Below are 27,101 nucleotides of genomic sequence, written 5' to 3'. Positions count from 1 at the left end.
TCTTTTCCCTTGATGATACCCATAGTGTGTGGGTGCATCCTCATTGGTGGACCAGGAAAAAATATGTGCCCTTTCTACTTTTGTTCCAGTTATTCAGCCAATTGCTAAATAGCCAACAAATCATCCACAGATCTAGCAATGCAGTGATGGGCTGGATCTGCCCATGTACAGGTAGCTTCAGTTTTAATGCATTTCCTGTTTTCCTTATTTCAAGACCCAGTTGAGAATGTTGTGATAACAATGTGAGACTGTCATGTGCAGATAGGCATTTTACTTATTATCTCCCTTTATAAATAATGTATGATAGAGTCATAAAAAAAAGCTATATTTTATGAATTCATTGACTGGCTCTTGTATTCTGTAAATGTCGGCATTTTCTGTGGCACCTGCTGTACTTGTTTATCTTACAGCTGTAAGAGCAAAATCTATTTATAGGGTTTTTTTGACAACAGAAAACATATTTTTCAAGGCTTCTAACATCTATTCTTGACATCTTTAGTACAATGCATTAACCCTGTCATTGATGATTAGAAATAGTATCCCATATTTTTTTCTGCTGTTCTCAGTGTCAAATTAACAAGGCTGTTGATGAGGCTGCCGGCACTAGCTACTGCTCATAAATAGGACCATCAGCTAATGCCCTCTAAACATTGACACTTTTTCCCCTTGGGGAGCAGTATGCTTTTGGGATAAAAGGACCCCATTTTCTTGGGCATCAGGGTCAGGGAAAGTCATGGGGCATTAGTCATGCCTGCTACACTGGTATTCTTGCTTTGCAGCTTCCTCTAGAGAGGATTTCAGTTCTCAGAAGAGGCTATCACAAGTTACAGCTCCAGAGTCGTGAGCCCCTAATCATGAACTAGTTGTTTTTGTAAGTGGCTGTCCAACCAGCAGTTAGATGCAGCCATCCAAAGCCTTATTTAAGGTACCATGACTTGCTCTATGTTATGAGCTGGGATTCCGTTACAAACACATATTTACCATTAAAACAAGTTGAATGCACTATGACATGCAGAGGTATGTTTGGCACTGCATTCTTGCAGCTTTGGTTTTGGCAGAAGCTTCACGTCACTACTCAGTGCTTTTGTAAGAACCTGGGGCCTGATTCATTAAGGATCTTAAATGAAAAGGATTCTTATTTCAGTCTTCTGGACAAAACCATGTTACAATGCAAGGGGTGCAAATTAATATTTTGTTTTGCACATAAGTTAAATACTGACTGTTTTTTCATGTAGCACACAAATACTTGATAGCTTATTTGTACACTGACATTTAAAGTTGATATTTGTGTGCTACATGAAAAAACAGTCAGTATTTATCTTATGTGCAAAACAAAATATTCATTTTCACCCCTTGCAATGTAACATGGTTTTGTCCAGGAGACTGAAATAAGAATCCTCTTCATTTAAGATCCTTAATGAATCAGGCCCCTGCTCCTTCTACTATATAATCTCAGTCTGTGCATTCCTGCTTGCTCCCATTCCCCACCTCACATCATAACTCTACCGTGTCACATGCAGCTCTGTCCTCACTAACTATTACAAGTGGGCAGGTCACAACCTGCCACAAGACCAGCACACTCATCTCTGCTGAGATGTTTGGCTAGAGGATGATTTATCCCTGGATACTTCAAAAAATGGAGACATCTGGATGAGCAGTATGGCTGATAAAACAAATGGGTTCTGACCCTAGTGACACACAGCTTAATCTGGACAACAGTGTTGTAGCGTTATCTCTATAAACCCATGTTTTATGAGAGCTTCCTCCATCCAGAAGTGTCCGCAGTGATAACTGGGTCAGTTGTTCATGTCTTTACACATCCTCCCTTCATGTAAATCCCAGTATTAAAGGGGAAGTGTCACATAGTTTTCTTTCCATCTTAAACGGTCTAAGACAAATTGATATATACTAAATGCATATTGTAGTCCATTCTGTAATAAAGAGAATCATTATATTTTCATAGTAGTTTGATACTGCTGCAGAAAGTTATATCATGCATTCAGGGAAAACTTTTAATTTCAAGTAATGGCTCTTACTGCGGGATGAGTGCACCAGACAATTTTGGGAATTTTACAAGTAACATATTTCCAGATACATGCCCCAATTTCCCCCTCCCCCCATTTAGGATGGCTTTCTTTTTAAAAGATTCCACATTGAAGTTTTTTTTCTTTAAACAGCAAGTTAGCTAAAGTTAAACCGTAGCTGAAGGAGGAGCCACTTTCTGATCTTGTCTGTATGTATGACATTATCACCAAATAGCAACAATTAGTTACGGTCTTCCTTTCTGATATTCAGAATTATTTGGTTAATCATTTTCCAGGTAAAATATCCCATAACTGTACCTGTATTCAGGATTAACTGGCCCTCATGTGACCTTTCCCTCCATTGTTAACTCCATCTGAGACTTTTGCTGCTTTCCCCAGGATTTCCTAACACGAGATAGCACCAAAGAGTATTGCAGCATTGGGGGAGGCCCTGTCACCACGGATACAGACTGTATCCGTGGTGCCTCCAATAGGATTCCAGGGTTCCTATGCAGGGGCATCTTATGGGGGGTGACCATGCAGACCAGTAGGAATCTGTTCATTCTCTCAGTCACTGTCCCCTACCCACAATCAGGCTTCCATAATCCGTCCTCACCCAGTCATCACCTCTCCTGGTACATTGGTAACCCACCAGTTACGTAGTTATACCTAATTTGATTGTGCTTGAGTGGGTGCAGTTTCAGTTAAACAACAATCAGAGTTTATTTTCAGTTTATTTTTTTTATTTAACAATATGCAGAGATGCAATTAAAATATTGCTGAAGTTTTATTTATTAATGAACACTGCCAGCGTCCAGGGAACCCCAAATATCTAGGGACTGTCATTGTGACCAATTCACCAGTATTTATGTAATAATATTCATTGCTATTAATATAGGCCATTGCTAATCAGAGGGTCATGTTTGGGGCTCCCTGAGATCTGGTTTCAGAGTTACTGATCTATAGATCCGGAGGAAGGCGAAAAAAACCTCCGGAGACATTTAATTTTTCTCAAAGAGGGAAAAAAAAATCCTACCCAACTTCTTGTACAGTAATAGATTTTTCATACTTTATCACATGTATATAACTGCATATTGTAGTATATCCTTGTTGAGATATAAGGGAAGTGAGCCCTGCTCATAGGAGCTTACAATCTAATGAGATGAATCTTCCCCATTAGGGCTTACAATTTGATTAATCTATACAGAAGAGGGAGGAAGCTCTGCTCATAGGAGCTTTCATTCTAATGAGATGAACCTTGACCACTAGGGCTTACAATTTGATTAATTTATACAGAAGGGGAAAGGGAGCCTATACAGATACGATGACATGTTTCTAACTTACCTTTACATTAGCGATGACAGAATATCATCCATATATTATAACTGGATACAGTGTGATCAATTCTTGCCTGTAGAGCTCGCACAATCCTGCAGCTAGAATTCTGCTTGCATTTTCCTGTACAGAATATCATACATTTTTTTCATGCAAAAATACTATTATTATATTATTTAAGCTAAGTCGAGGAGAGAGCAGCACATTCCACGACATAACAGTTACATGAGCAAGTTCTTATAATGCCCTGTATATACTGATCCATTGGTCCTGTCAGTGATCCTCCCAACTGACTGATTGACTGACTGGAGCAGCTTCTGGTCCTTATATCAGTCACATGATCATTTCATCACAATGTCCTGGTCTCCATGGAAACTGTCACCTGCTCTGATGTCATAATTGGCTTTGGCCTCATGTTACTAATAAGTGAAGAATGTATAAGCCTGAGGTGGTGGAGGTTGTAAGCCTAAAAGATAAAAATAAAATCACATTCATGATATGACTAGATCAGGTCTATGAGTGGCCAGACGGTTCGTGCCCCTGTGTCTTTTTCTTGCTATGTTACCCCTTTCCCCAGATTGGGGTCAGAGATCTGTGGCTCAAAGCGCCACCACATTTTATGTGTATAAATAGTATAAATAATCTCTTCTGCCAGTAGAAGTAATGCACCAGCTCCTCCGCCTTATTAGAATTACAGTCTCCATAATGAAATAAATGAGGAACTGAAGTTTAATAGATATAAGAAGAGGAATTATAATATTATATATAATGTGTTGAGCATGACCTCAAACACCCAACAAAATAATATATTTCTAACACTAAAAAAAAAAAAAGTTTTATAAATTATAAAAAGTATTTAAAATGAATAATCATGTTCTATATATTCAGATTCATAATATATTAATGAAAAAAATAAATGTAAATGATAAACTGCCCATAACTGAATCTGGAATATCATTAGTACCTAGAAACTGTATGGTCCCTGGAAGTTGTGCACACATTATGGGATTGTGGAGAACTTGACCAAGGCCTATTTTTTGGCAGGAAATATTAATTTTTGGACTGTGCGTGAGCAAACAAAATATGTAAGCGCAAGTTCCTATGTGGAGCCAGGTGCATCTTACACTTGTGACTCCCTTATGTTTAGAGAGGCAGACGGGGAGGTAAGTGCATACTTGCCAACTCTCCCGGAATGTCCGGGAGACTCCCGCATTTTGTGAGAGTCTCCCGGACTCCCGGGCGAGTGTGGCAATCTCCCGAATTCTGCCCACTTCACTAGGAAGTGCCCCACTTCCTAGTGAAGTGGGCAGAATTAGATCCCAAACGCCGCGATTCCCGGTGAATCGCGGCGTTTGGCCCCGCCCCCGCTGTCAAATGACGCAATTTGCGTCATGACGTCACAGGGGGCGGGGCCGAAATGACGCGATTTCGGCCACCCCGCCCCTTCACGCCCCCCTCCACTGGCTGGCTCCCGGAAGGGAGCTGAAGAAAGTAGGTAAGTATGGGTAAGTGGCGTGTAGGCCAAGTAGAGTAAGGGCATGTTCACGTAAATGTGATTGAGTTTAAACTGGGCAGACTCAGGTTAGAACAATTATGGGCAGCACAATGGCTCAGTGATTAGCATTTAGCCTCATAGCGATATATATGAGTTAGTTTCCCGACCAGAAACTTATCTGTGCATAGACATTTCCTATGTCTGTGTTTCTGTCTGTATGTGTGTTTAGGAATTTAGGCTATAAACTACAATGGGGGAAGGGACTGATGTGAATAACAAATGCTCTATGGAATTGGTGGTGGTGCATTTAAGATGGATGCACCCTCACTACCGTCCCAATCTCCACTCTGAGCCACACTCGCTCCTCTTGTTTTAACTGTGCCCTCTTCCACTTAGAATGTTAGCTCTCTAATGAGTAGCATCCTCCATACCCTTTGGTTTCATGTCTGCCTTTATTTTGTTTGCCTTGTGTGTGTCCCTGTTTTATGTATGTCCTCTGGAGGTTACAAGCTGTGGCTGCTAGTTATACAGACACTGGCTCACAGCTCTCAGTAAGTCATGTGCAGGCAGGACGTGAGGATCTGACAGTACCAGAGCTCAGAGGGGCGCTCCATTATGTCACTGAATTTGCCATGATAGTCAATGACACTGTGCAAAATTATAACTCTTTGATCGCAGCCTGAAGAAACAAAGGACACATTGTAAATACAGACATCCTTCCGTTAGCTGCCACAATGAGTTATTAAAAAAAAAAATACATTTATTCATGAGATTATTGCATACTTACCTACTTTCTTCAGCTCCCTTCCGGGAGCCAGCCAGTGGAGGGGGGCGTGAAGGGGCGGGGTGGCCGAAATCGCGTCATTTCGGCCCCGCCCCCTGTGACGTCATGACGCAAATTGCGTCATTTGACAGCGGGGGCGGGGCCAAACGCCGCGATTCACCGGGAATCGCGGCGTTTGGGATCTAATTCTGCCCACTTCACTAGGAAGTGGGGCACTTCCTAGTGAAGTGGGCAGAATTCGGGAGATTGCCACACTCGTCCGGGAGACTCTCACAAAATGCGGGAGTCTCCCGGACATTCCGGGAGAGTTGGCAAGTATGGATTATTGCTTTAAGCCTTTTTTTCAAATGTCATAATATAATGTATGGATGCTAAACACAAAAGTAAATATCAGAAAGTAACTAAAAGGGGTGAAGAAAATATATTTTTAATGAAACCACTGCAAACCATCAGGGACATATCAATGCAGTTAAGACATACAAACTACATTGTACAATAAATATATGATTTAAATAGAGGGGAAGGCTGGATGTTTCTCATTAGCACCAGGCTCATTCTGTGGAGGAATGTTACGGGCGATGAGAAGGGATTACAGCAAAAGTAGCCTGAATGCAGTGTCTTGAAAGCTTGTAATGTGTATGATATGAACAGCAGTTCTATAAACTTCATAAAGAAGATGTCTCCTTTTCTGCTTACCCTATTAAGCTTACATTTCTACTGCATAACTTACATAAATAAAGACACAACACAAGTATTTTGACGAAATAAAGGTCACTGTTTATTGAAATTAGATTGAATCAATGGTGGAGGAGAGGCGGCACGACCAATATCCGAACCATACAGTGTATGGCCATCCGGCACAACCACTGGTCCCAGGACCAAAGTCCTTTATGGACTCACAATGACCAGCTCACCTAATGCTGGTCAAGGGACCCCCAACACAGGGGACCAAGAGCCAAAGTACTTCGAAGAGGGTAGTGACCTGCGGCCAATCAGCGATGGCACCGTATGATGTGATCGACGACTCACAAATGCCTTTCTGCCAACTGTGCCTGCTCTGTAAAAGGAGGTAAAACCTAAACACACCGAGATATATATATGTATATATATTGGGAAGGTGGGAAGGATTTCCAGCTGAGAACGAGGATCCAGAATGCATTGCCAGGAAATTTAACCTAATTGCTAGGTTACTCCCCTTATCATCCCATTCGCTGGAATCTGCAGTGAACTTACAACCTGGTGGTAAGCATGAAAGTTAATCCTTTCTTCTGAGTTTCAGGGCATTCAGCTTATTGCTTCACTTTTCATTGTCATATCTAATGAAAATAAACATCTCTGGAAATTAAAGTTGTTTGTGGGTAGACTTCTGCCTTAACAGGGGTGTCCAGCTACAAAGATTGTTTAAATAGTCAAGGCTTATAAAAAAAATAAACAGTATTGTAATATAATCATCTTAAACAAGAATAATGAGAAGTTCACACTCTTATACCCGCTCATCCATCCATTCAGAGGCGGAACTAGCGAACTGTGGGCCCCGGTGCGGGGAGGAGGGAACCAGGATCCCTGACCCTCTGCATCTGCCATGCGGGCCCCATTATCTCCATGGGCCCCGATGCACACACCAATGGTAGTTCCGCCACTTCCGCCATTGACAACCATCTACAGTTCAGAGAGCCAGTTCCAAAACAGATAGAAAGCCATATCACAGTCATGTATTTTTTATATATTTTTTTTAATTTTATATTGACTTTAAATTACAAAAGTTGTCAACCCATTACTAGATACGTTGTCAAATATATATTTGGAAGCTTCTGTTTTCAAATCACACAATGTTTTTCTCACCTTAATCTGCCCTGAGATCACTTGGAAGTATTGTTATCACAGTGTGGTCAGTGTGAGTGTAGCTCTCTGTATGTTTGCACATTAGTTTCTGAGAAGGGACATCCTCTTGACAAGAAATGAGAAGGTCAGAAGGTGAGGTAAACTAGTTTGGAAAGTGAATGTGGGAAATATATTCTTTCTCTGTAGAGACCTAGAAAAAGATAATCACATTGGAATGCAGAAACTATTAATAATCCCAGACATATGCTCAGGGGAAACCAGCTAAATAAAGAAACAGAGAATTAAAAACTTAATAGAACGATCAGAAAATACTTGTAGAACGGCATATAATCTATAGAGCTACTCTGTAAACTGTAAAAAGCGTATCTACTGTAACCTCCAATATATTCACTATTAGGAAAAGCAGCATAAATTAAATCACCATATTGTCACGCTGACCTCCCCACACACCTCCAGCTCATTACAATGTGCTATACTAGGACACCTTTTTTTTTTTTTTTTGTGGGCAGCACAGTGGCCTAGTGGTTAGCACGTCTGCCTCACAGCACTGGGGTCGTGAGTTCGATTCCCGACCATGGCCTTATCTGTCTGGAGTTTGTATGTTCTCCCTGTGTTTGCGTGGGTTTCCTCCGGGTGCTCCGGTTTCCTCCCACACTCCAAAAACATACTGGTAGGTTAATTGGCTGCAATCAAAAATTGACCCTAGTCTCTGTCTGTCTCCCTCTCTGTCTGTCTTTGTGTGAGTGTGTGTATATATTAGGGAATTTAGACTGTAAGCTCCAATGGGGCAGGGACTGATGTGAATGAGTTCTCTGTACAGCGCTGCGGAATTAGTGGCGCTATATAAATAAATGATGATGATGATGATGATGATATACTGGATTGGCTTGGTCTAGCGTACGGAGACATTACTGTTATATCTATATATATATTGATTTTTTACGGTATATGTCTCACAGAACTGAATAGGATATTTTATTTTCCTCAGATCACAGTCTGACTCATGTTGTTTGACATGAATAGATCTATACAGCTGAAGTGCAGTCAGAGCACAGAGCAGTACTATAAACTAATGCTGGCTGTACACACTGGTATTGCAGCCAATGACAGGCATTTAGTTAGCAGCATGTGCGGCCAGAAAATGACTCCAATGCGGTTATAATTGATAGGGTCATTATTGGGCACGTTGGTAAATGTAGTTTGAAGATAACCAGAGGTAGTCTTTATTTGCTGAAATATAACTGCAGATGGTCCCTAGTGGCTGATGGCACTGATAGGCCCCAATGATTTAAGAAGTGATCTGGCTGAATCTAAGTCTACTTCTGGCCACCTACGAGTGCAGCCATCTTGAGACAACTTTATTAATATATTTTGTTAGTTATAGGATTAAACAATTTAGGTGAAACTATAAAGTGTACCACTACTAAAATATTTTCTGTGAAGTAGGTGTATTATTGGGCTTGATGGGAGGAAGTTGTTAGCATGATTATGCTTCTGCTTGACGATTTAGTTCTGGGGTAATTAAGTATATTGTTAACATCTGTATGTGAATATGCACTTGTGCTACAGTAATCATTTTTGAGCTTGACAAATGTTTCACCCGTTTCGTTTGTGTTGTTTTATTGTCAGACTAGATCATTCATGTTCTATGTCTATGGATACACTATGTTTACACCTGATTATGTAAATAATTACTGAATTTTACAAGTATTGAGAAAATCTGTGACCACTTTAACAGAGAGTGCCAGTAGAGGTCTGGTTTTGAAGCCAGAGTAGTCAGGTAGCAGAAGCCTCAGAAGGAGGCTGTACTTGGGATGACCTCACTGATGGATAGTAAATTCCTTTTAGCTTGTTTGTGTTGGACAAATGTATAGCAGTCTTTTGAATGCCAGTAGCTTTGATTTACTTTTATTTTTATATCTGTAAGTTCTGTTCATGGAGAAGAATGAGGATTTATTACCGTTTAACAGGATTGGAATGTTCAGGTGTAACAGGTTGTGAGTACAAGTCGATATCGACAATATAATAAAGTGGGGGCTGTTTGCAGTGTCCATATTAGTGACAGTTGAACTCTTACATACAATAACCTTATTGTGTATACAGTTTGTACGGACAATATTAAAATCCAATGTAACTGTACACACACACACACACACACACACACACACACACACACACACACACACACACACACACACACACTCTTGCATCCTACAGTGGCTTTTTTCTACATTTTGCACAATTCATCTTTGCCTTGATACAGAGATTAAAAAAGACCCTTTATGGATCCTAAGATGTGGCCCTTTCATCTTCTTTTCAGAATAAGCAGGATTACCACACTACAATGTGTGTAATAGAAAATGATCATCACAGAGAGAAGGGAAGAATAGATATGGAGGAATAACAACGGGGAAGAGAAGTAATGCACGCTGTGCCTTTATTGATCTGGGAATCAGAGAATACAATATGTCCTACAACTAGAATATGTACAGAGATAAGCGTTGGTACAGTGTGTGCTGGTTCGGGGCCCCACTCTGTTTAAAAGGACATTTTGTGCTGTAATTGGAGGGAGATGGCACAATGTGTAATCGGACAAATGTAGCACTTATTTTTTTTAAATAGAGAGAAGATACAAAAATACAAACATATGTTGTTGCATATATGTGGGGGAAGCATGGGCAAAATCAAATGTTTGTTTAAAACGCCTCTAAACATTTACCTAGGAACTTCTCAACTTGGGGATGTGAATGTGATTTATATTTGCCATTTACGATCAGGTAGTATCCAGTGGTTGCGGTTTGTCATGACAAATATTGTATGTATTGTGACAATCTGCACTCCTACTGGGTATTGTAATTAGATCTGATTGGTCCTAAATGATCATTGTCGTTCACTGCTGAAATTTCCCAGTAAGACATTCACAGTAGTAATACCACATACCCGGGATGCCTCCAACTAAACTACAACTGCTGTGCTCGTCAGCCAGCCTTTGAAAGATATTGACCAAACAGGATATGTCATTGTTTAGTTACTAGAATGACAGTGAGTCATTAAGGCATGTAATACTAATGTATTGTGCTTTTTTTTTTTTTTTTTTTTTAAACGCACATAATTCGGCCATACGCACATCCGTATTCAACTAAAAGCGCCTCTGCAGAAACATCTATTTTTGAATACGGATCTAGATACGCTCTGCTCTGACAAACAATACACTGCAGGAAAAGTAAAATACAAACATATAATATAAAAGTCCCAGTAGAATGCACAGAAAAAAAGGATGTCACCTATTAATAATATAGTCATTTATGAAAAAACATTTAAAAAATAAAAAAAGTTGTGGTTTTTTTTTCTTTTTTTTCAATGAAATACATTTATCTTGATGTTATTAATATCTACTGTACATAAAATGCATTTTTACAGTTGCTGTTGATTGCAAACCTATGTTATAGCATGCATACGCCACTGTCATCACTGTCGCTCAGCACTTACACCTGACCTGTGGTGGGTGTAAGTGATACAACTGAAGAACACCTGCCTTAGAGATGCCCAAAGCTTGAATCAGACACTGCTGCATGCGGTCGAGCCTGGCATGCCCTTACTGTAAACTGACTACCTGTATACGCCCATTCCCCTCCCTATTCCACCCATGAAATCATAGGCTGTCCTAAGTATCTTTTGTGCTTGAAAGTGAATTGCATACACTTACGTTCTCTGGCGTATAGTTTGTTTCTGGCCATGGGCAGTGCAATTTAATGCAAAATTCGACATGAATCAGCATTTACAGTCCAGAGTCTACTTGAAGCTCAGGCTGCCGCTGGTTACGCTACAACTACTCTACAGTAAGTTCTTGCTGTTTAAGGACTTAGGGGTCTATTTATCACTGGTGGCTAGTGGGCGGCAGTAAGAATCATTGTGTTGTGCTGCTGCTGGAATTTATCAAGCCAAGACTCATTGGTGAACCCTGGTTATACCACCCCCCTCCCAAACTAACTAAAATCTCCTTCACTAGCAGCCTAATGCTGCTGGGGAATGGAGGCTCTGACCCCTGTGTGGTTATTGTGCATGTGTGGCTAAGTTTGCCCATAGCGATGACTGAGGTGTGGCTTCGCCAGCTGGCATTGAAGAGGAAAGCTTGTCCTTATAGACCTCTGCTGAAACTAGAGTGACCAGCGTTAAACATATTAAGGCAAGAGATTTCTTCTTCTTTAAGAAGATGGTAGAATTTGTGAAGGAATAAAGTTTCCAGAGCCCGAGGGACGGAGTTGTGTGGAGTAAGGGTAGCACTGGAACACCTAGATTAGCAGAGAAGTGCACAGAGAAGTTGAATCCTTGTTGTACTCTGGTGGGGAAGCATATTTTTAGATACACTACGAGTAATTTATTATAATGCTACCCACATAGGGGGAGATTGAATTCAGAGCACTGTGTCTCTGGAACGTCCATGGAGACATATCGCACCAATGTTTTTGGCTGAAATCTCCGCTCAAAAATGATCGTAGATTCTCTAACGCAGTGGCCGGCCGTGTGTGCAGCTATATATCGCGGTGATGTCCGGAAGCTGAATTCTTCCCATAAATTGCAATAAACAAAATTACAATGCCCACTCACTCTCATGTGTAAGTTAACATATAAATAACGCTAAACCAAGCAGTATTCTAAGACAGTGTTTTTTAAACCTGGTCCTCAGGATCCCTAACAGTGCATGTTTTCCATATCTCCTTGCTTTAGCACAGGTGTATTCATTACTGACTGACACATTGTAATAGATCCACAGGTGGTATAATTATTTCCCTTGTCACCTGGAAAACCTGCACTGTTAGGGGTTCTGAGGACAGCAGTAGGTGTTTGGACTTTGATCTGATGTCGGCACTGTGCACCTCTACTTTATGCATTAGATACACTTCTAGTTGCTAGTGGTAGTGTCTCCCGTGAGCAGGGAATAGGTGTGCACCATAATGTGCATTGGGCAGATTGTGTGCTAGTGTGCCTTTTGTGTACTTTGTAAAAGAGGCATTTTTATTTTCCTGATTCAGTTCAGCAAACTTTGCTTTTATTTTTACATTGCAAAACTGAAAGTTTAGTTTTATACATAAAAATAATCATTTGAAATGTACCTTTAAAAGTCTAAGGATCTGTTAACTTCAGATATATCGCTCATTCTTCATACTGCCAGCTTAAAACAAAATAACATTATAGTGTTAGAATTAATATAATTAATACTTTTTTTTTTAAAGTACTTTTGTTCAAATAGTACACGTGTTGGTGACTGAGGGGGGTGTTACAAACAGGGAGTTTTCATTTTTTTTTTCACATAAATTGCTCTTGGTAGAGGACTGTGCCATTGTATCTATAAAGAATTTGATTGATGTAAAAGGCATACATTGTCTGCTGAAATACTGATCCAGAAACATATGGCTTGGTATAATTATTTGCATTTACCATCAGCAGCCCATTGTTGTACATGATTACTGATACCATATGAGTGGTTACAAAGTACAGCTAAGTTCCAATTGTACTTTCTGCAAATGACAGTTCTGTCATACATCCTTAATAAGGCTTTTGTTCAGTATATAAGCCCTTATATGTGTCTTTTCAATATACTCCACTTATATAGTATATACTATATAAGTGGACGTATATCTATCCAATTCAGCATCAACCCCAAGGTGTCTCTTCTCTTCCAAAAACACCTAACGTTTCTTTAGGGTCCCTTCATTATTTCACCATTATTAAGAAGTGTAATGGTGGACCATAGTTAAATGCTCCATTTTGCCTGGTTATTAAAAAATCGTGGCTGCTTTACTCAGAAACAAATGATTTTACTGCCATTCAATCGGCACTCGCAATTTCGCAAACACTGAGCCACCAAGCTGCCCAATATCATTCTGCTCCTGTTTTATCCACTGATGTGAAATAAATAATGTCTAGTAAAAGGTGGTAGTGCAGCCCTCTTAGCTTAACATCAATTGCTCCTTCCAGACTATTGACAATGGAAAATAAGTTGAAAAGACAGGACCAAAATATTATTGTACTGTAAAATGGCTCAATCATTTGCTTTGTAGCAGCGCCTAGAATGTCCACCCAGTGCACAATTAATGTTCCCATCTGTCTCTCTGCAGTGCGCATGCGCACCAGCTGCATCCCTGTTGCCTAGCAGAGGGGACGCTCTTCTGCATTGTTGGTGATCAGTGATATCACTGACCGCCAGGAGTCTCCAATCAGGAGCTTTCCCTGATTTTCCTAGCACCAGTGCCTCTATTTAAATCAGTCACTGGCACCATGAGGGTGCCATAGTATTAGGCTCACACCTCTGTTCCTGCATTCCTGATACTTGCTATCTGCATCCCTGTGTTCCTGGCTTGACTCGGCATTGTTTGACCTCCCTTTGGATTCCGATTTGGCATTACATACTGTACCCCCTCTGGCATTACCTCAGCTTTCCTGACCATGCTCTTGTCTCCTGATTTGGTACTGCGTTACCTCTCTAGTTTTGACCTCGGCCTGTCTGACTATCCACTGTTCACCCCTATTTTGTCTGTGACTGTCTTGGAGAACCGCGAGCTGTGGATCCCTTGCGGCCAGGTCCATACTCCCTTGCAGGGGTCCCTAGTGAAAACCAGGGGTGCATTAGCTCCGTGCCTCCCTGTACCGTTGTGCTAATACCGAAAGAAAGCCTCCATTTCCTTCAAGCTCGTGACACCCTTAAGCTTTGTACCCTGGGCAGTTGCTCCTCTCACACAGCCCTAGTTACGGCCCTGTGTTTTTGCACTGTTCCCCAATTTTTCCCATTGGCAGCTGCAAACTTCTGCTTCTATGTAAATGCTCCGTAATCTCATCCACTTTGGCAGAAATATACAGTTGTGCAAATTGAGGTGCGCAGCACCACCATAAAGGTTTCGGTGCTGTACATTAAGTCTAGCAGCTACTTAAAAAAAAATGCATCTTGTATTTAGTAGAGACTTATATTTTATTACTTTTTCATTATTTTCTTAAACTTGCCATAGTGGCTTTTGAATAAATGGGACAGAGAAAGGTGACAAATGTGTGCAGCAATCACGTACTGATGAGGTAGTGATCTGGTCGATCCCTCTTCTCTCCATTGCGTCCAATGCTAAGGGAGAGATTCAATTAGCTGTGATGTATGTATCCTGTATGTCCATACCCCAATCCAATGTATCCCTATATCTTAATCTAATGTATCCCTGTACATCCACTATATCCCTCTTTCCCAATCCAATGCATCCCTGTACAACCAAACTATCCTTCTATCCCAATCCACTGCATCCATGTACATCTGTAGTATCCTTCTATTCTCATCCAATGCATCCATCTACATCTGTAGTATCCCTCTATCCCAATCCAGTGCATCCCAGTACATCTAATGTATCCCTCTATCCCATTCCAATATATCCCTCTATCCCAATCCAATATATCCCTGTACATCCAAAGTATCCCTATATCCCAATCTAATGCATCCATTTACATCCAATGTATCCCTCTATCCTATTTCAATATATCCCTGTGCATCTGATGCACCAGCAAGTGCCATCTGTTCAGAATCGTCTAACCCTTGTTATGTCTATCAAGGTTCTCACTGAGGAATATATAGTATATACATATTCAGGCTACCACAGTTATTTGTGCACACAAATGCAACGTGTTGATATATTGTTATGTTGTTTGGAAAGTTTCATACTTTGAAATCAAAGTGATGACTGTTTTGAAAGCCGCCTAATTAATCACAGCTGCCTGGGCTACAGTAAGAGCGTGACAGCCAGTCTTATAAGGAAAGGTCACTAGTGGTGCTCCAGCTTTGTGCGCTGGGTCTTCGAAAAATGTTTTGAAAGGAAAACACGTGACAAAGCATTGTACAAGTAGAGTGACATTTTCATTAGCTCAATGTCATGCCATCATCTGTACATAATACATTAATAATAAAAATGCTGAATATTTACATATTTAGTCAAAGTACCTAAATCACCAGTAAAATGAAAACATTACACTTTTGTTCACTGCTTTCAAATGGAACGATAGGAAATATTTTTTTCCATCCATATAGCAGTATAAAGTTCCATCTTCATAAGACTCATTGCTGAGAACACAACTTGGAATAATATCATAATATAAAAAATAAAACTGTTCATGCCCATTAAAATGTTATAAAATAACAAGGAATTCCCTCTGTTCAGTAAAACGTGACGTAATAAATAGCCTTTGTTATGTCCATCAGCTTAGGTATAAAACTCAGTGCTCAGCACAGAATACTTAATTATCAGCAAGTGTACCGTATATATTCACTGTTTATCTCTGTGACTCTCCGAACGTAAGTACTTTATAGCTGATGATTCGTTAGGGCTCTTTCCCACCATAATATTTACAGGCAGTCCCGGAGATTTTTTTCACCTGAAAAATAAAATACATTTTTTCCTATGGGCTTGTTCCCACAAAAGCTTTTTAGAACTAACAATAATTTGTTATTTTCATTATCACTGATATAAACTGCACTGTCTAAGGGTCCGTACAATATTACAGTTTGGGGAGGCAGGATGGAGCTCTGTCATGTTCTGGTCATTGAGCTTGGATTACAGTTAGTTATGTTAAAGCTTGGGGTAGTGCTTGGTCTTACATAGGGATATGTCCAATAGAAATGTTTTTAGAAGGATAGTCCCAAATTTTGTTCTGTCAGGATGGAGGATACATTGTGCCTGAGATAGAAGTTCATTTAGGTCCTCGACTATCCAGTCTTTATTACCAGGAAGATTAATGGTGGGCACTCCATTAAAAGTGTCCCAGTGGGCATTACGACTTCTCTTATAATGGTGCATTATAAGGCAAAACAGGCTTGTCGATGCCAGTGAGTGTTTCGCTTCAAACTGTTATTATGGTGCAAGGTTGCAATGCACACCTTGTGCTGAAGTGACTTCTATTTTCGTTCTAGTGATTTTGCTTTGCTGCCTCATTGTTCAAAATCAAACACAGCTCATATTTTCCAAAGAATACAGGGAACTGAAATGACACTAACACACACTGTAAATGATGTGCTTGACCTTAAGCCACATAATCATTTGATCACTTTGATCAAGTCAGATATGGTGGGTGAGATGTAGGTATAACAGAAACAGGCTGGGGTGGTCTTACCCCCTACACATTGATTTGACCAATGTGTTTTTAGCCTTAGGGAGTTCCCCTGCTGCTGTGTTAGATCTCTGATCTGTAATGTACAACCTTGATTCATATGTTACTGAGGCTAACTGTACATTAAACTCCGCAACATCTGTCCTCGATTTACGTCTTAACGCTATAACTGTATAGTTAAAACATTTTATTTGGTGTGAACATTTTGAAATTGTGCCCTCAATATTCATATGAAGGTTGACTGACAAGCAGGATATGGAGAGAATACACAATATAAAATGGGAGGGCAGAGTTTGGTATAACACATGGAGCCTATGGATCACTGTCACATTACTAAACATTAGCTGCATTTATTACAAGTTAGTCACCATTCCCATGTAAGTATTACACAACATCATCATCATCATCATCATTTATTTATAAAGCGCCACTAATTCCGCAGCGCTGTACAGAGAACTCACTCACATCAGTCCCTGCCCAATTGGAGCTTACAGTCTAAATTCCCTTATATAGACACACACTCACACACACACAGACAGACAAACAGGGAGATAGACAGACAGGGAGACGGACAGATAGAGACTAGGGTCAATTTTTTTATAGCAGCCAATTAAACTAGCAGTATGTCATATACCCTCTTACATTAAAGTATTAATGTTAAACAAAGTATTTTTAGATAACCTCCATGTAAATAACACTGCATCATCTAATGAGAGTGGTAGGTGAGTGACAATGTTGAATTCATTATACTATTGCTGACTATAATGAGTAGAAACCTGTTTCTTATCAGATTGGAGCACTTGAGTTCTATTCTAGGGAGTATGTTAGAGCGATTGTCTAGAAATTGGAGGAAGGTTGCCAGTATTGTCATTACTGACTTATCTCCCTGCTGAGTATCTCCTAAACCTGATCTAGAGAATGGTAAGATTAGGACATACTGATCCTGCCTGTACTAAGGAAATATCCCCTCTGCTGGGGAAGTATAAATGACAGTGATGATGTTAAGCTTTCCTTCTCCTGCTTTTGTCTTCTCAGTCTCAGCAGAGCAAATTGAACATCTACACAAGCGCTTCGTCTGCCTAACTGGAGACAAAGGAGTTCTCAGGTATAGATCTTGTGTCTTACCAGAAATACTAATTCTGTACACTCTGTTCTTGAGGATAATAAATATTGTTGTTATAAATCCTGATGGCAAAATTGCTGAAAATCAGTGTTTTTACAAATATGTCACATGATAATTTAACCCTTAGTGTAGAACCCCCCAAAATGTCTGATACTCCTACTGCCCAACTTGTAAGTAGTGAGAAACCGCACCTTGGGGTGCAAACAACCAGTATTCTGTAATTCTAAGGGAACATATTCCAGATTGAATTAACATGCATGTTAGGTTCCATGGCTATTCATCATCATCACCATTTATTTATATAGCGCCACTAATTCCGCAGCGCATTGGGGCTTACAGTCTAAATTCCCTAACACACACAGACTAGGGTCAATTTGTTAGAAGCCAACTAACCTACCAGTATGTTTTTGGAGCATGGGAGGAAACCGGAGCACCCTGAGGAAACCCACGCAAACACGGGGAGAACATACAAACTCCTCACAGATAAGGCCATGGTCGGGAAATGAACTCATGACCCCAGTGCTGTGAGGCAGAAGTGCTAACCACTTAGCCAATTCAATCCAAGTGATTCAATCCAAATGATGTTCAGTGCTTATTTTTATCATCTATTCCTGCCTACGTCAGAAAAAGATCCTCATTTAACCAAGCTTAAAAAAAGAGGGCAATTTGACTAATTTTAGTAATATGGATAGAAATATATATATTTTCACAATTGCAAAGCTTTAGAATCACATCCACTGACAAAACTACACATATAAGTCCACACTGTCCCAGTTCCTCTCCTAGCGCATATCACTCAGTGGAATGTTGTCTGGCTAATCGTCAGTAAAGATTATTTTGTTGGCTACACAGTGAAACGCTACTGGTTTATATACTAAACTTATAATAGATACATGAGAAGAAAAATATGTGTGGTATGTACTAACGAACTCTTCTTCCAAATAATTGTGAAGAAAAACTTAGTTGCTGAGAACTCCCCCAGGACCTTATCAGCTGGTTATCATATGTTTACACAGGAATGTGTGAATATAATGCATCACTGTATAATGCAGGGTCTTGCTAAAAGGCGCTGAAGCTAAATCTAAGCTCACTGCATTCACTGGTCGCTCTTACTATCATCATCATTTATATAGCGCCACTAATTCCGCAGCGATGTACAGTGAATATTTGTCACTCACATCGGTCCCTGCCCCATTGGAGCTTACAGTCTGTATTTCATAACACACAAACAGACTAGGATCAATTTGAAAGTAGCCAGTTAACCTACTAGTTTGTTTTTGGAGTGTGGGAGGAAACCGGAGCACCCAGAGGAAATCCATGAAAACACAGGGAGAACATACAAACTCCACACAGATAAGGCCGTGGTCAGGAATTGAACTCATGACCCCAGTGATGTGAGGCAGAAGTACTAACCACTTTTACCATGCACAAGTATGATAAACACAAGAAGCTATTGTTGTTTATTATAGTCATACTGGTGTTGAATGTTTACCACATTTGAACCATATCAAATGAGTTGGTATAAATCAATTAAAAACACTTAACAACAAGAAAACTGTTTTCACCGTAAATCAGTGTTATCCAATTATTTACATTAAGATTACTGCAATAGTATGTGGGACGAGCTTGTAAGGGACGTGGACCCCCAAAAATGCCTTGAAAGGGATGCATCTGGCCCACAGTTTGCACATTGGCAAGCTTTGATGTAAATGAGGATATCTAATAAATAAGTGTATGGCTTGTTGCATAATTTTTAAGGAAATATTTGAATTGTCAAAATTTTTAAGCAATGCTGTATGTGGAGAGTGGTGGGTTTCTTATAAGCCATGCCCACTATGCCAGAAACACTCTGGTACACTTTAGCACAGCAGGGTCGCACGCAGGGCGGGTTTCTGGGTCTCCAGAAACCCCTCCCCTTCACTAACGAAGTGCCCCACATAGCGGCACTGTACTATACTGCAGCCGCGGCGCTGTCAAAGAAGCGTCCGCGGCGCTGTCAAAGAAGCGTCCGTGGCGCTGTCAAAGAAGCATCTGCGGCGCTGTCAAAGAAGCGTCCGCGGAGGTGCTGTATTGCTGTATCTCTGCACAGCTCAGACCAAAGTTATCACATAAAGTCAACATCCTTTTTTGTGTAATATAAAAGACTTTCCCCCTGAATGTGCACCCAGATTTCACTCTGACGTCCCTAGTTCATGAAATGTTATAGAATTGATTGATAAAGTTATTGGTTGGCTATTAAAGTTATTCGGTAAGAAAGAAATAGTGCTAATTGATTACAAAATTGACATTTGGAAGATCCTAAATATGTTTGCCCTTGTCAACTATAAAAGATTAGTAGTATTACACTTGCCCAGTGGTCTTGTTGGCAATGAAAGTGGTAGAGGCCATTATTATTGACATGACATTCGTTTTTCAGCTCATATAACTTTACTTGAAAAATGGAAGAAGAGGGGATTAACTTAAAGGTTGTGGATTTTGTGATCTCTCTGATTATATCTATAGTTTTAATGAGTAGAAGTTTGACTGAGCTGTACTTGGTTGGTTGAGTAAATGTTATGTGTGAGGCCTAAGATGGTGAAGAAATACCTGTATATTTATGCCTGTGAACTTTGCCACCTAGTCTCAGACACGATGGCCTCAGGTGGCTCTGAGTGAGGACCACATGTATCCCATCCTTATTGATTTTTGGACACTGTTACAAGCCCTTGATTTTGCTTGATGTTCAGAATGTACAATAATTCCAGCTCAGAGGACAATACAGCAGGACTACTTGTGGGATAGAATGGAGAAATTAAATATGCTTAACCCATTGGGTCCAATTTAGAGTTGGCCAACAGGAGTAATGTATACGTTTAGTACATCCAGGGAACAGCTTTCTGGCCTTGGGTCACAAAATCCCACGAAATTAATTGTTTTGTTTTTCTCATAGCTAAGAAGATACCTTAGCTCCGCCTCCATCTACCGGGAAAAGTTAGCAAAGAGAACCACCTGCTTCTCTATTCTCATCTCACACTATTGTGATGCCTTTATTTCCCAAACATCACCCTAGCTGAGACTAGCACTGTTAAAGTGGCCCCATCATCTAAACACAATGGAGGAAGCCATTCCATGGGTAGAGCAAACAATTCAAATTAATACAGAGATCCTTAGTGCTAGCGTGGCCAAGTGAGGAAGCTCCCCCACCAGCAACAAGGTGATCTCTGTCATGGGTAGAATCAATATAATATTAAGCTTATTAATTCTATAGGAATTGGTGACATCACTGAGGCGTGAGGCACAGAGAGAGAAGCATATGACAGAAATGTCTGTAAAGTCCAGTGTAAATGAAATCTGATATTAGAACTCTTCAGTATACAGGGCCGGATTAAGGGAATGGCCCCTGGACTAAGGGGGCCTCCATTCCCCCTGTGAGCCCCCCCTGTGAGAAGCCCGTCTCCCCCGTGAGGTCTCCCCTGTTAGTCGCCCGTCACCCCCCCCCCCCGAGTGCTTACCTCCTTCTCCTGTCACTGTAGTCCTTCTGCGGCGCGCTGTAAACACCTTACTGAGTAGATCTCGTGACACTCTCACGAGATCTTCTCAGTAAGGAGATTACTGAATGCAGCGGAAGGACTACAGTGACAGGCTCAACAGCATTGATCACGCCATGGGCGCCCCCGCACCTGCACCGATCAATAATGCTTTCAAAGGCCCCCTGGATGCCGAGGCCCCTGGGCTGTAGCCCAGTTAGACCTCGGGCCCTGACAGTATACATAAATAGGTATGAGTGTGTCAGGGAAACCTGTACCCAGGTACTACATCACATTCTGTAATGTGTAAGTTACTGTGATCAGAAACGCTTACAGCTAGGATGGACATGTTAGACGTGTGGAGCCAGCAGCACTAGTGGTCAGCACTGTAACATGTCTCTTACAACAAAGATAATAAAAATGTGAAATATAATTTACACGAAAAGAGCAGTAGAATGATAAATATAATTTAAATGGTGAATTCCACTGACATGAATATTCTTGCAGTCTTTATACACGGTGTCTCGCTGGCTTGTCTTGGGCATTTTTATCAACAATCATAACAAATTATATCTCATTAAGAAAGATTGCACTGATCTTCATTAAGTTGTTAATTATTTCAATCATGTTCTTATTTCCCTCGCTGCTCTAATTAACAGAGCAATCGGAGATCCAGCTACTACTGATTTCACAGGCTGTGTACTCCCATAAGGAGAAATCATCTATTTCAATTCAATTAAAAGTCCTCCATGAATTATACATTTCTAATTCAATAGCACATTGAAAACAAGACATGTATCATGCAAAATGTTTGGTGATATTAATTTGTCTTTATCAGTGTCTTACCTCTCCATCACTGAGCTCCCTAATGCCAGCGACACTTCATGCAGATCAGAAGGAGGAGACCAATTTGGCAGCCGTCCTAGCAGCAGTATAATATGAAAATTACACTGCCAGAGTAGATGTGGGAAAAGACATTTTAACACGCAGCCAACAAGATGACAAAGATACAGCATTTTGCTGTGTGAGGTGGCAGTTGGAATGGAATCCTTTTGTTAACCCAAAAAAATCATATTATGAACTGTAAAGGACAAATAACACTTTTATCACAATTATATCTATTATTAAGTATGCCATTTCTATTTCAGACACTAGCAGCATAATGTGTGTTATGGATTCCCACAATGTGCTGCTGCCACAGGAAACTGCCTCAGTTTGCCTGTATAAAGGCCTCTGAGCACTCTGGGCCTGATTCATTAAGGAAAGTAAAGCACAAAAAGGAGTAACATTGGCAGAACCATGTTGCATTGGAGGGACAGATTTATAGTTGGGGCAGAGCATGTCCTACATCAGGAGTCGGCAACCCCCAGCACGCGTGCCACACGTAGCACGCAGACCACTTCTGTCTGGCAGGCCGGCGCTGAAGCTGCTTCAGTAAAGCAGCCGATGACGGCCGAAAAGGAGCTTCTGCGACATGCCATCATCGGCTGCTTTACTGAAGCAGCTCCAGGGTTTCTGGAGTAAGACGTGTCTCCAAAGGTAAGTAAGAGCGGCAAATTAAGGGGCACATCTAATTGGTATCCTATGAATAGGGAGGGATAACTATATGACATACTATGAATTGGGGGGCAACAGTGGCATACTATGAATTGGGGGGTAAAATTGTTGTATACAATAAATTGGGATGGCAACTGTGGCATACTATGAAATGGGGGGACAACTATGTGTCATACTATGAATTGGGGGGACAACTATATGGCATACTATGAGTAAGGGGGACAACCATGTGTCATGATATGATTTGGGGGCACATCTATGTGGCTCAATCATGTGGTATAATACAAAGTGGGGGCACTAACATGAACGTTTGTGCCAGTACTATTAATATGATATTAGCATCATAAAATAATACATAATAAATGTGTGTGTGTGTGTATATATATATATATATATATATATATATATATATATATATATATATATATATATATATATATATATATATATATATACATACATACACCATCAACATTTATTTATGTAGTGCCAGCAGATTCCGTAGCGCTTTACAATTGGGATATACACACACACACACGCACGCGCCCAACTGGCACACCTGGGCTTCACTAAATTTTAGCCAGCACACTGATAGACAAAGGAAAAGGGTTTGCGACCCGGGTCCTAGATCAACTTTCAATTTCAGATTAAAAATAAAGCTATCACGTATTTGTGTGCTACATGAAAAACTGACAGTAATTATCTTATGTGCAAAATAATAAACTCATTTGCACCCCTTGCATTGTAATATGGTTTATCCAGGAGCAAACTTACTCATTTTTTGCCTTACTTTCAGGCCCTCTGACACTATAGAACTTTGGGACTTCTAGATGTATAAGAGAATGCTTTCTTTCAGGTTGGAGAGAGCGACATATCTATTTATATAACTTTATGTCTAACATTCTTGGAAGTTTTGTTCAGCACAGGTATTGGTCTCTTATGAAAGAATGACATCGTTTAGTAAAGAAATAGAACCACAGGCTATAATCATTACCTGCATTTTATGGCTCAATGTATGTTATGTTTTATAATCATTAATTAGAGGGATCTACTAAGTAAACCAGCTAAATGTCTGAGTCACCTTCAACATGGCATTCCTTAATGTGATTTTCTACCTCAAAGATTAATGAAACTAAATGAATTCCCTTTCTAATAATAATACTTTGATGCAGGAGGGAAATGTGCATGGGAGAAGCAGTAAAGACATCACTTCAAATTATTCATTTAAACGTTTCAGGCTTTTCTCCTTAAATACTCGTAGTTAAGGCCTAATTTATGTCTTAAGTAAATCCTGAGTGAGAGGACGTGTCCCTGTTGCACATCTCAGTGTTTTATTACATTGGTAGACCTGCAGATTCTTGTATAAAGTGTATCTGGATGGAGGAAACTGCATAATGTTAACAGTATTGGCCGAGGCCTGGTTCCATCACATCCGAGCACATGTAAATAGAAACCAATTTACAGTTTAGGTATATTTACTAAACTGCGGGTTTGAAAAAGTGGAGATGTTGCCTATAGCAACCAATCAGATTCTAGCTTTCATTTATTTAGTACATTCTACAAAATGACAGCTAGAATCTGATTGGTTGCTATAGGCAACATCTCCACTTTTTCAAACCCGCAGTTTAGTAAATATAGCCCCAAGTCCTTTAGTGGGGAAAAAATGCACTATGGCCATCCGCAAACCAGGAAACAATCTGTAATTGTGCCTACGTCCCCCATGGATGTCATTGAAATATATTGTCCAGTAAAACTAAACTGTGTTTAGTGAGTGAGTGAGCCTTGTCCACATGAAGGTTGGATTTATTTCTATAGGTTCGTTTTGATAGGATTATTCTTGTGGTGTATACACACCTTTAATGCACTGGCTGCTTTCACTAATTTAAGATGTTGTTGTTGCTTAGTACATATATAAACGTTTTTTATTATGATGTTACTAATGTCTACTGTACATAAAATGCATTTTTTTCAGTTGCTCCTGATTGCTGACACATGTTCTATTCTGCATACACGGCCGTCATCATAGTCACTCGGCACTTACACCTGACCTATAGCTGGTGCAAGTCATACGACAGAAAAACATGTACCTTAGTGATGCCCGGAGCTTGAATGGGAGTTTGACATGCTCTTACTTACGTGCATCTGCCCATATCACCTCCCCGTTTCACACATGAAATCGTAGCCTGTCGTGTTACTTTCACTCATAGATGAATTACATACATTTGCATTTTCTGGTGTCGTTTCTGTGCATGCTCAGAGCAATCTAACACAATGCGGCTCATATCGGCATTTACGTTCCTTAAAGAGCGCTGTGACTTCAAAAGATTTATGTTTAGTTCTAAGATGAATATAGTGTTATTCTCACTTGATTGCAATGTAGTATTATTATACCATGAAGACAATTTTGTTGATTTTTCTTTTTCTCCTTCCTGTCTACTAGTAAAACAGATTTGGAAATTGGAGCTCTGGAGCACAATCCTATTAGAAAGAAGATAATAAATGCATTTTTTGATAGAAGGTAAGCTAAAGAAAATTAACCATAATTGTCTACTTTCTGCTTCCTTCCGGGAGATTCCGAAAGAGGGGTGTGGTGGGAGAGCAGAAGGGGGGGACATGACAAATCGCATCATTTTGCTCCCACACTTCAACAAAATGGAAATTTTGCCACAGGGGGCGGGGCCAAAATGACGCAATTCACCATGAATCGCGTCATTGTGGTCCGCCAGGGACAAGATACCGGAGAATTGCCTGCTCTCCTGGGGGATTTTGGAGACGTACCCGAAATTCGGGAGTCTCTCGGACAACCTGGAAGAGTAGACATGTATGGTCTTAACCAGAGATTTTGACAGCATATTACGCTGGCTGTTCAGAGACAGATATTATTTAAACTAAATATACCTTTACAGCATCAAGTTGGGGGTTGGGTTTTTCACAGCATATTTAATACTCTTTATGATGATATCTTAATTCCTGATTCTATAATACAATGTTGAAATCTCTGGGAGAAAAGTTTGTACCTGAACTGCAGTCATGTAGCTTGTGTAATTCATATGTGTCTGCCATAAGCACGTATCTTGTGAAAGTAGCTATACAACTCAATCACATCCCTAGCTTCTCTCTCTGCTCTTACAAATTACACAGTACAGTTCTTTATCATCTCTCCCCCCCCCCCTTCATTAAGGGATAATTTATGGCTTTAACCCAAATTAATAATTAACAAGATTTCACTAATTGCATTTTAGCTAGGCTCTGCCAGGTTCCAGAGGCCATTGATTAAATGACAGTGTTTTCCAAATGTTTGTGATTTTGTAATTTAAACTGAATAGAGTATTACCATTCGGTGTCCTTGCTCTGTGACTTAGTAGTATGCATACCCATGCGTCCTACATTGTCCAGTAACGTGTGCTCTCTTGCAGGAATCTACGGTTAGGATCTCATGGGTTTGAAAGTGAAATTAACTTTGAGCAGTTCCTCATCATTATGTCCTATTTCCGTCCGATGGGTGAGAAGAAAGATGAAGAGAACATTAGTTTATGTCGTAAGGACAAGTTGAGGTGTAAGTAGCTTTCAGTGACTATCAAATGACATGGGTAAAAGTTTACAGCTGTAAACATTAATAGTTTGGATTGTATATGCGTAAACTTATGCAGTTTTATTATGTATGTGTGTAGAAACATGTGCATTTTAATTGTACTATCTTGAACTTGAAAAATGAGTGTTTCAACATAGGGAAATAACTAACCGTAGTAATGGCTGCCAAGACTAAATACTTGACCACTTTCCACACACATGGGAGGCTAAATTGGATAGATCAGAAGATATGTACACACACAGGCGGTTATCTACAGACTGTGATTATGAGCATGACTGATAATGATCTGATTTATTTTGATTGGTTCTTTCTTATTCATTATGTGTGTTCTGGGCCCACAGACGTCAATATCAGAACAGTTTTTACATTTCGTTGGTGATGTCCACACTTGGGGCTAGCTTAATGTGAGAGCTCAGACTACTATCCTTTCAAGCTCAATTGTAAATAACATTCTGTTTGCAAGTGAGAAACATCTTAAATATATGCTTATCTTTCCAACAAAGGGCATCAGAAAAGTTATTAACCACGAAATGCAAGTCCATGATCCAAATGCACACATGAGATCTGATGTTTTCCTGTTCAGCCACTAAAAGGCTATAATGCAGTATAATCATCATGCTGTCATTAAGTTCATTTTGTCTCTTAGGGCTCTATTTTTATTTTTTTAGCATATTTGCTCCGGTACTTACTATTCGCTGCCGATAGCTC

The 27,101-nt window shown here is 40.1% G+C and overlaps 1 protein-coding gene across 1 annotated transcript in view; it reads left to right on the top strand.

Annotated features, from left to right (window-relative positions):
* The window catches only part of TESC (tescalcin), a 61,193-nt gene that overhangs the window by 12,358 nt on the left and 21,734 nt on the right, over positions 1 to 27,101 (top strand). Inside the window, exons 2-4 of the mRNA XM_075178515.1 lie at positions 17,651 to 17,720; positions 25,242 to 25,319; positions 26,218 to 26,357. Of these exons, the coding sequence (XP_075034616.1) occupies positions 17,651 to 17,720; positions 25,242 to 25,319; positions 26,218 to 26,357 (288 nt within the window). The remainder of the gene's footprint in view (positions 1 to 17,650; positions 17,721 to 25,241; positions 25,320 to 26,217; positions 26,358 to 27,101) is intronic.

Source organism: Mixophyes fleayi, chromosome 1 (genome assembly GCF_038048845.1).
Source record: "Mixophyes fleayi isolate aMixFle1 chromosome 1, aMixFle1.hap1, whole genome shotgun sequence".
In the NCBI taxonomy this organism is placed as follows: Eukaryota; Metazoa; Chordata; class Amphibia; order Anura; family Limnodynastidae; genus Mixophyes; species Mixophyes fleayi.
Note: the sequence above shows the minus strand (reverse complement) of the source record. Positions and strands in the feature narration are given on the sequence as shown.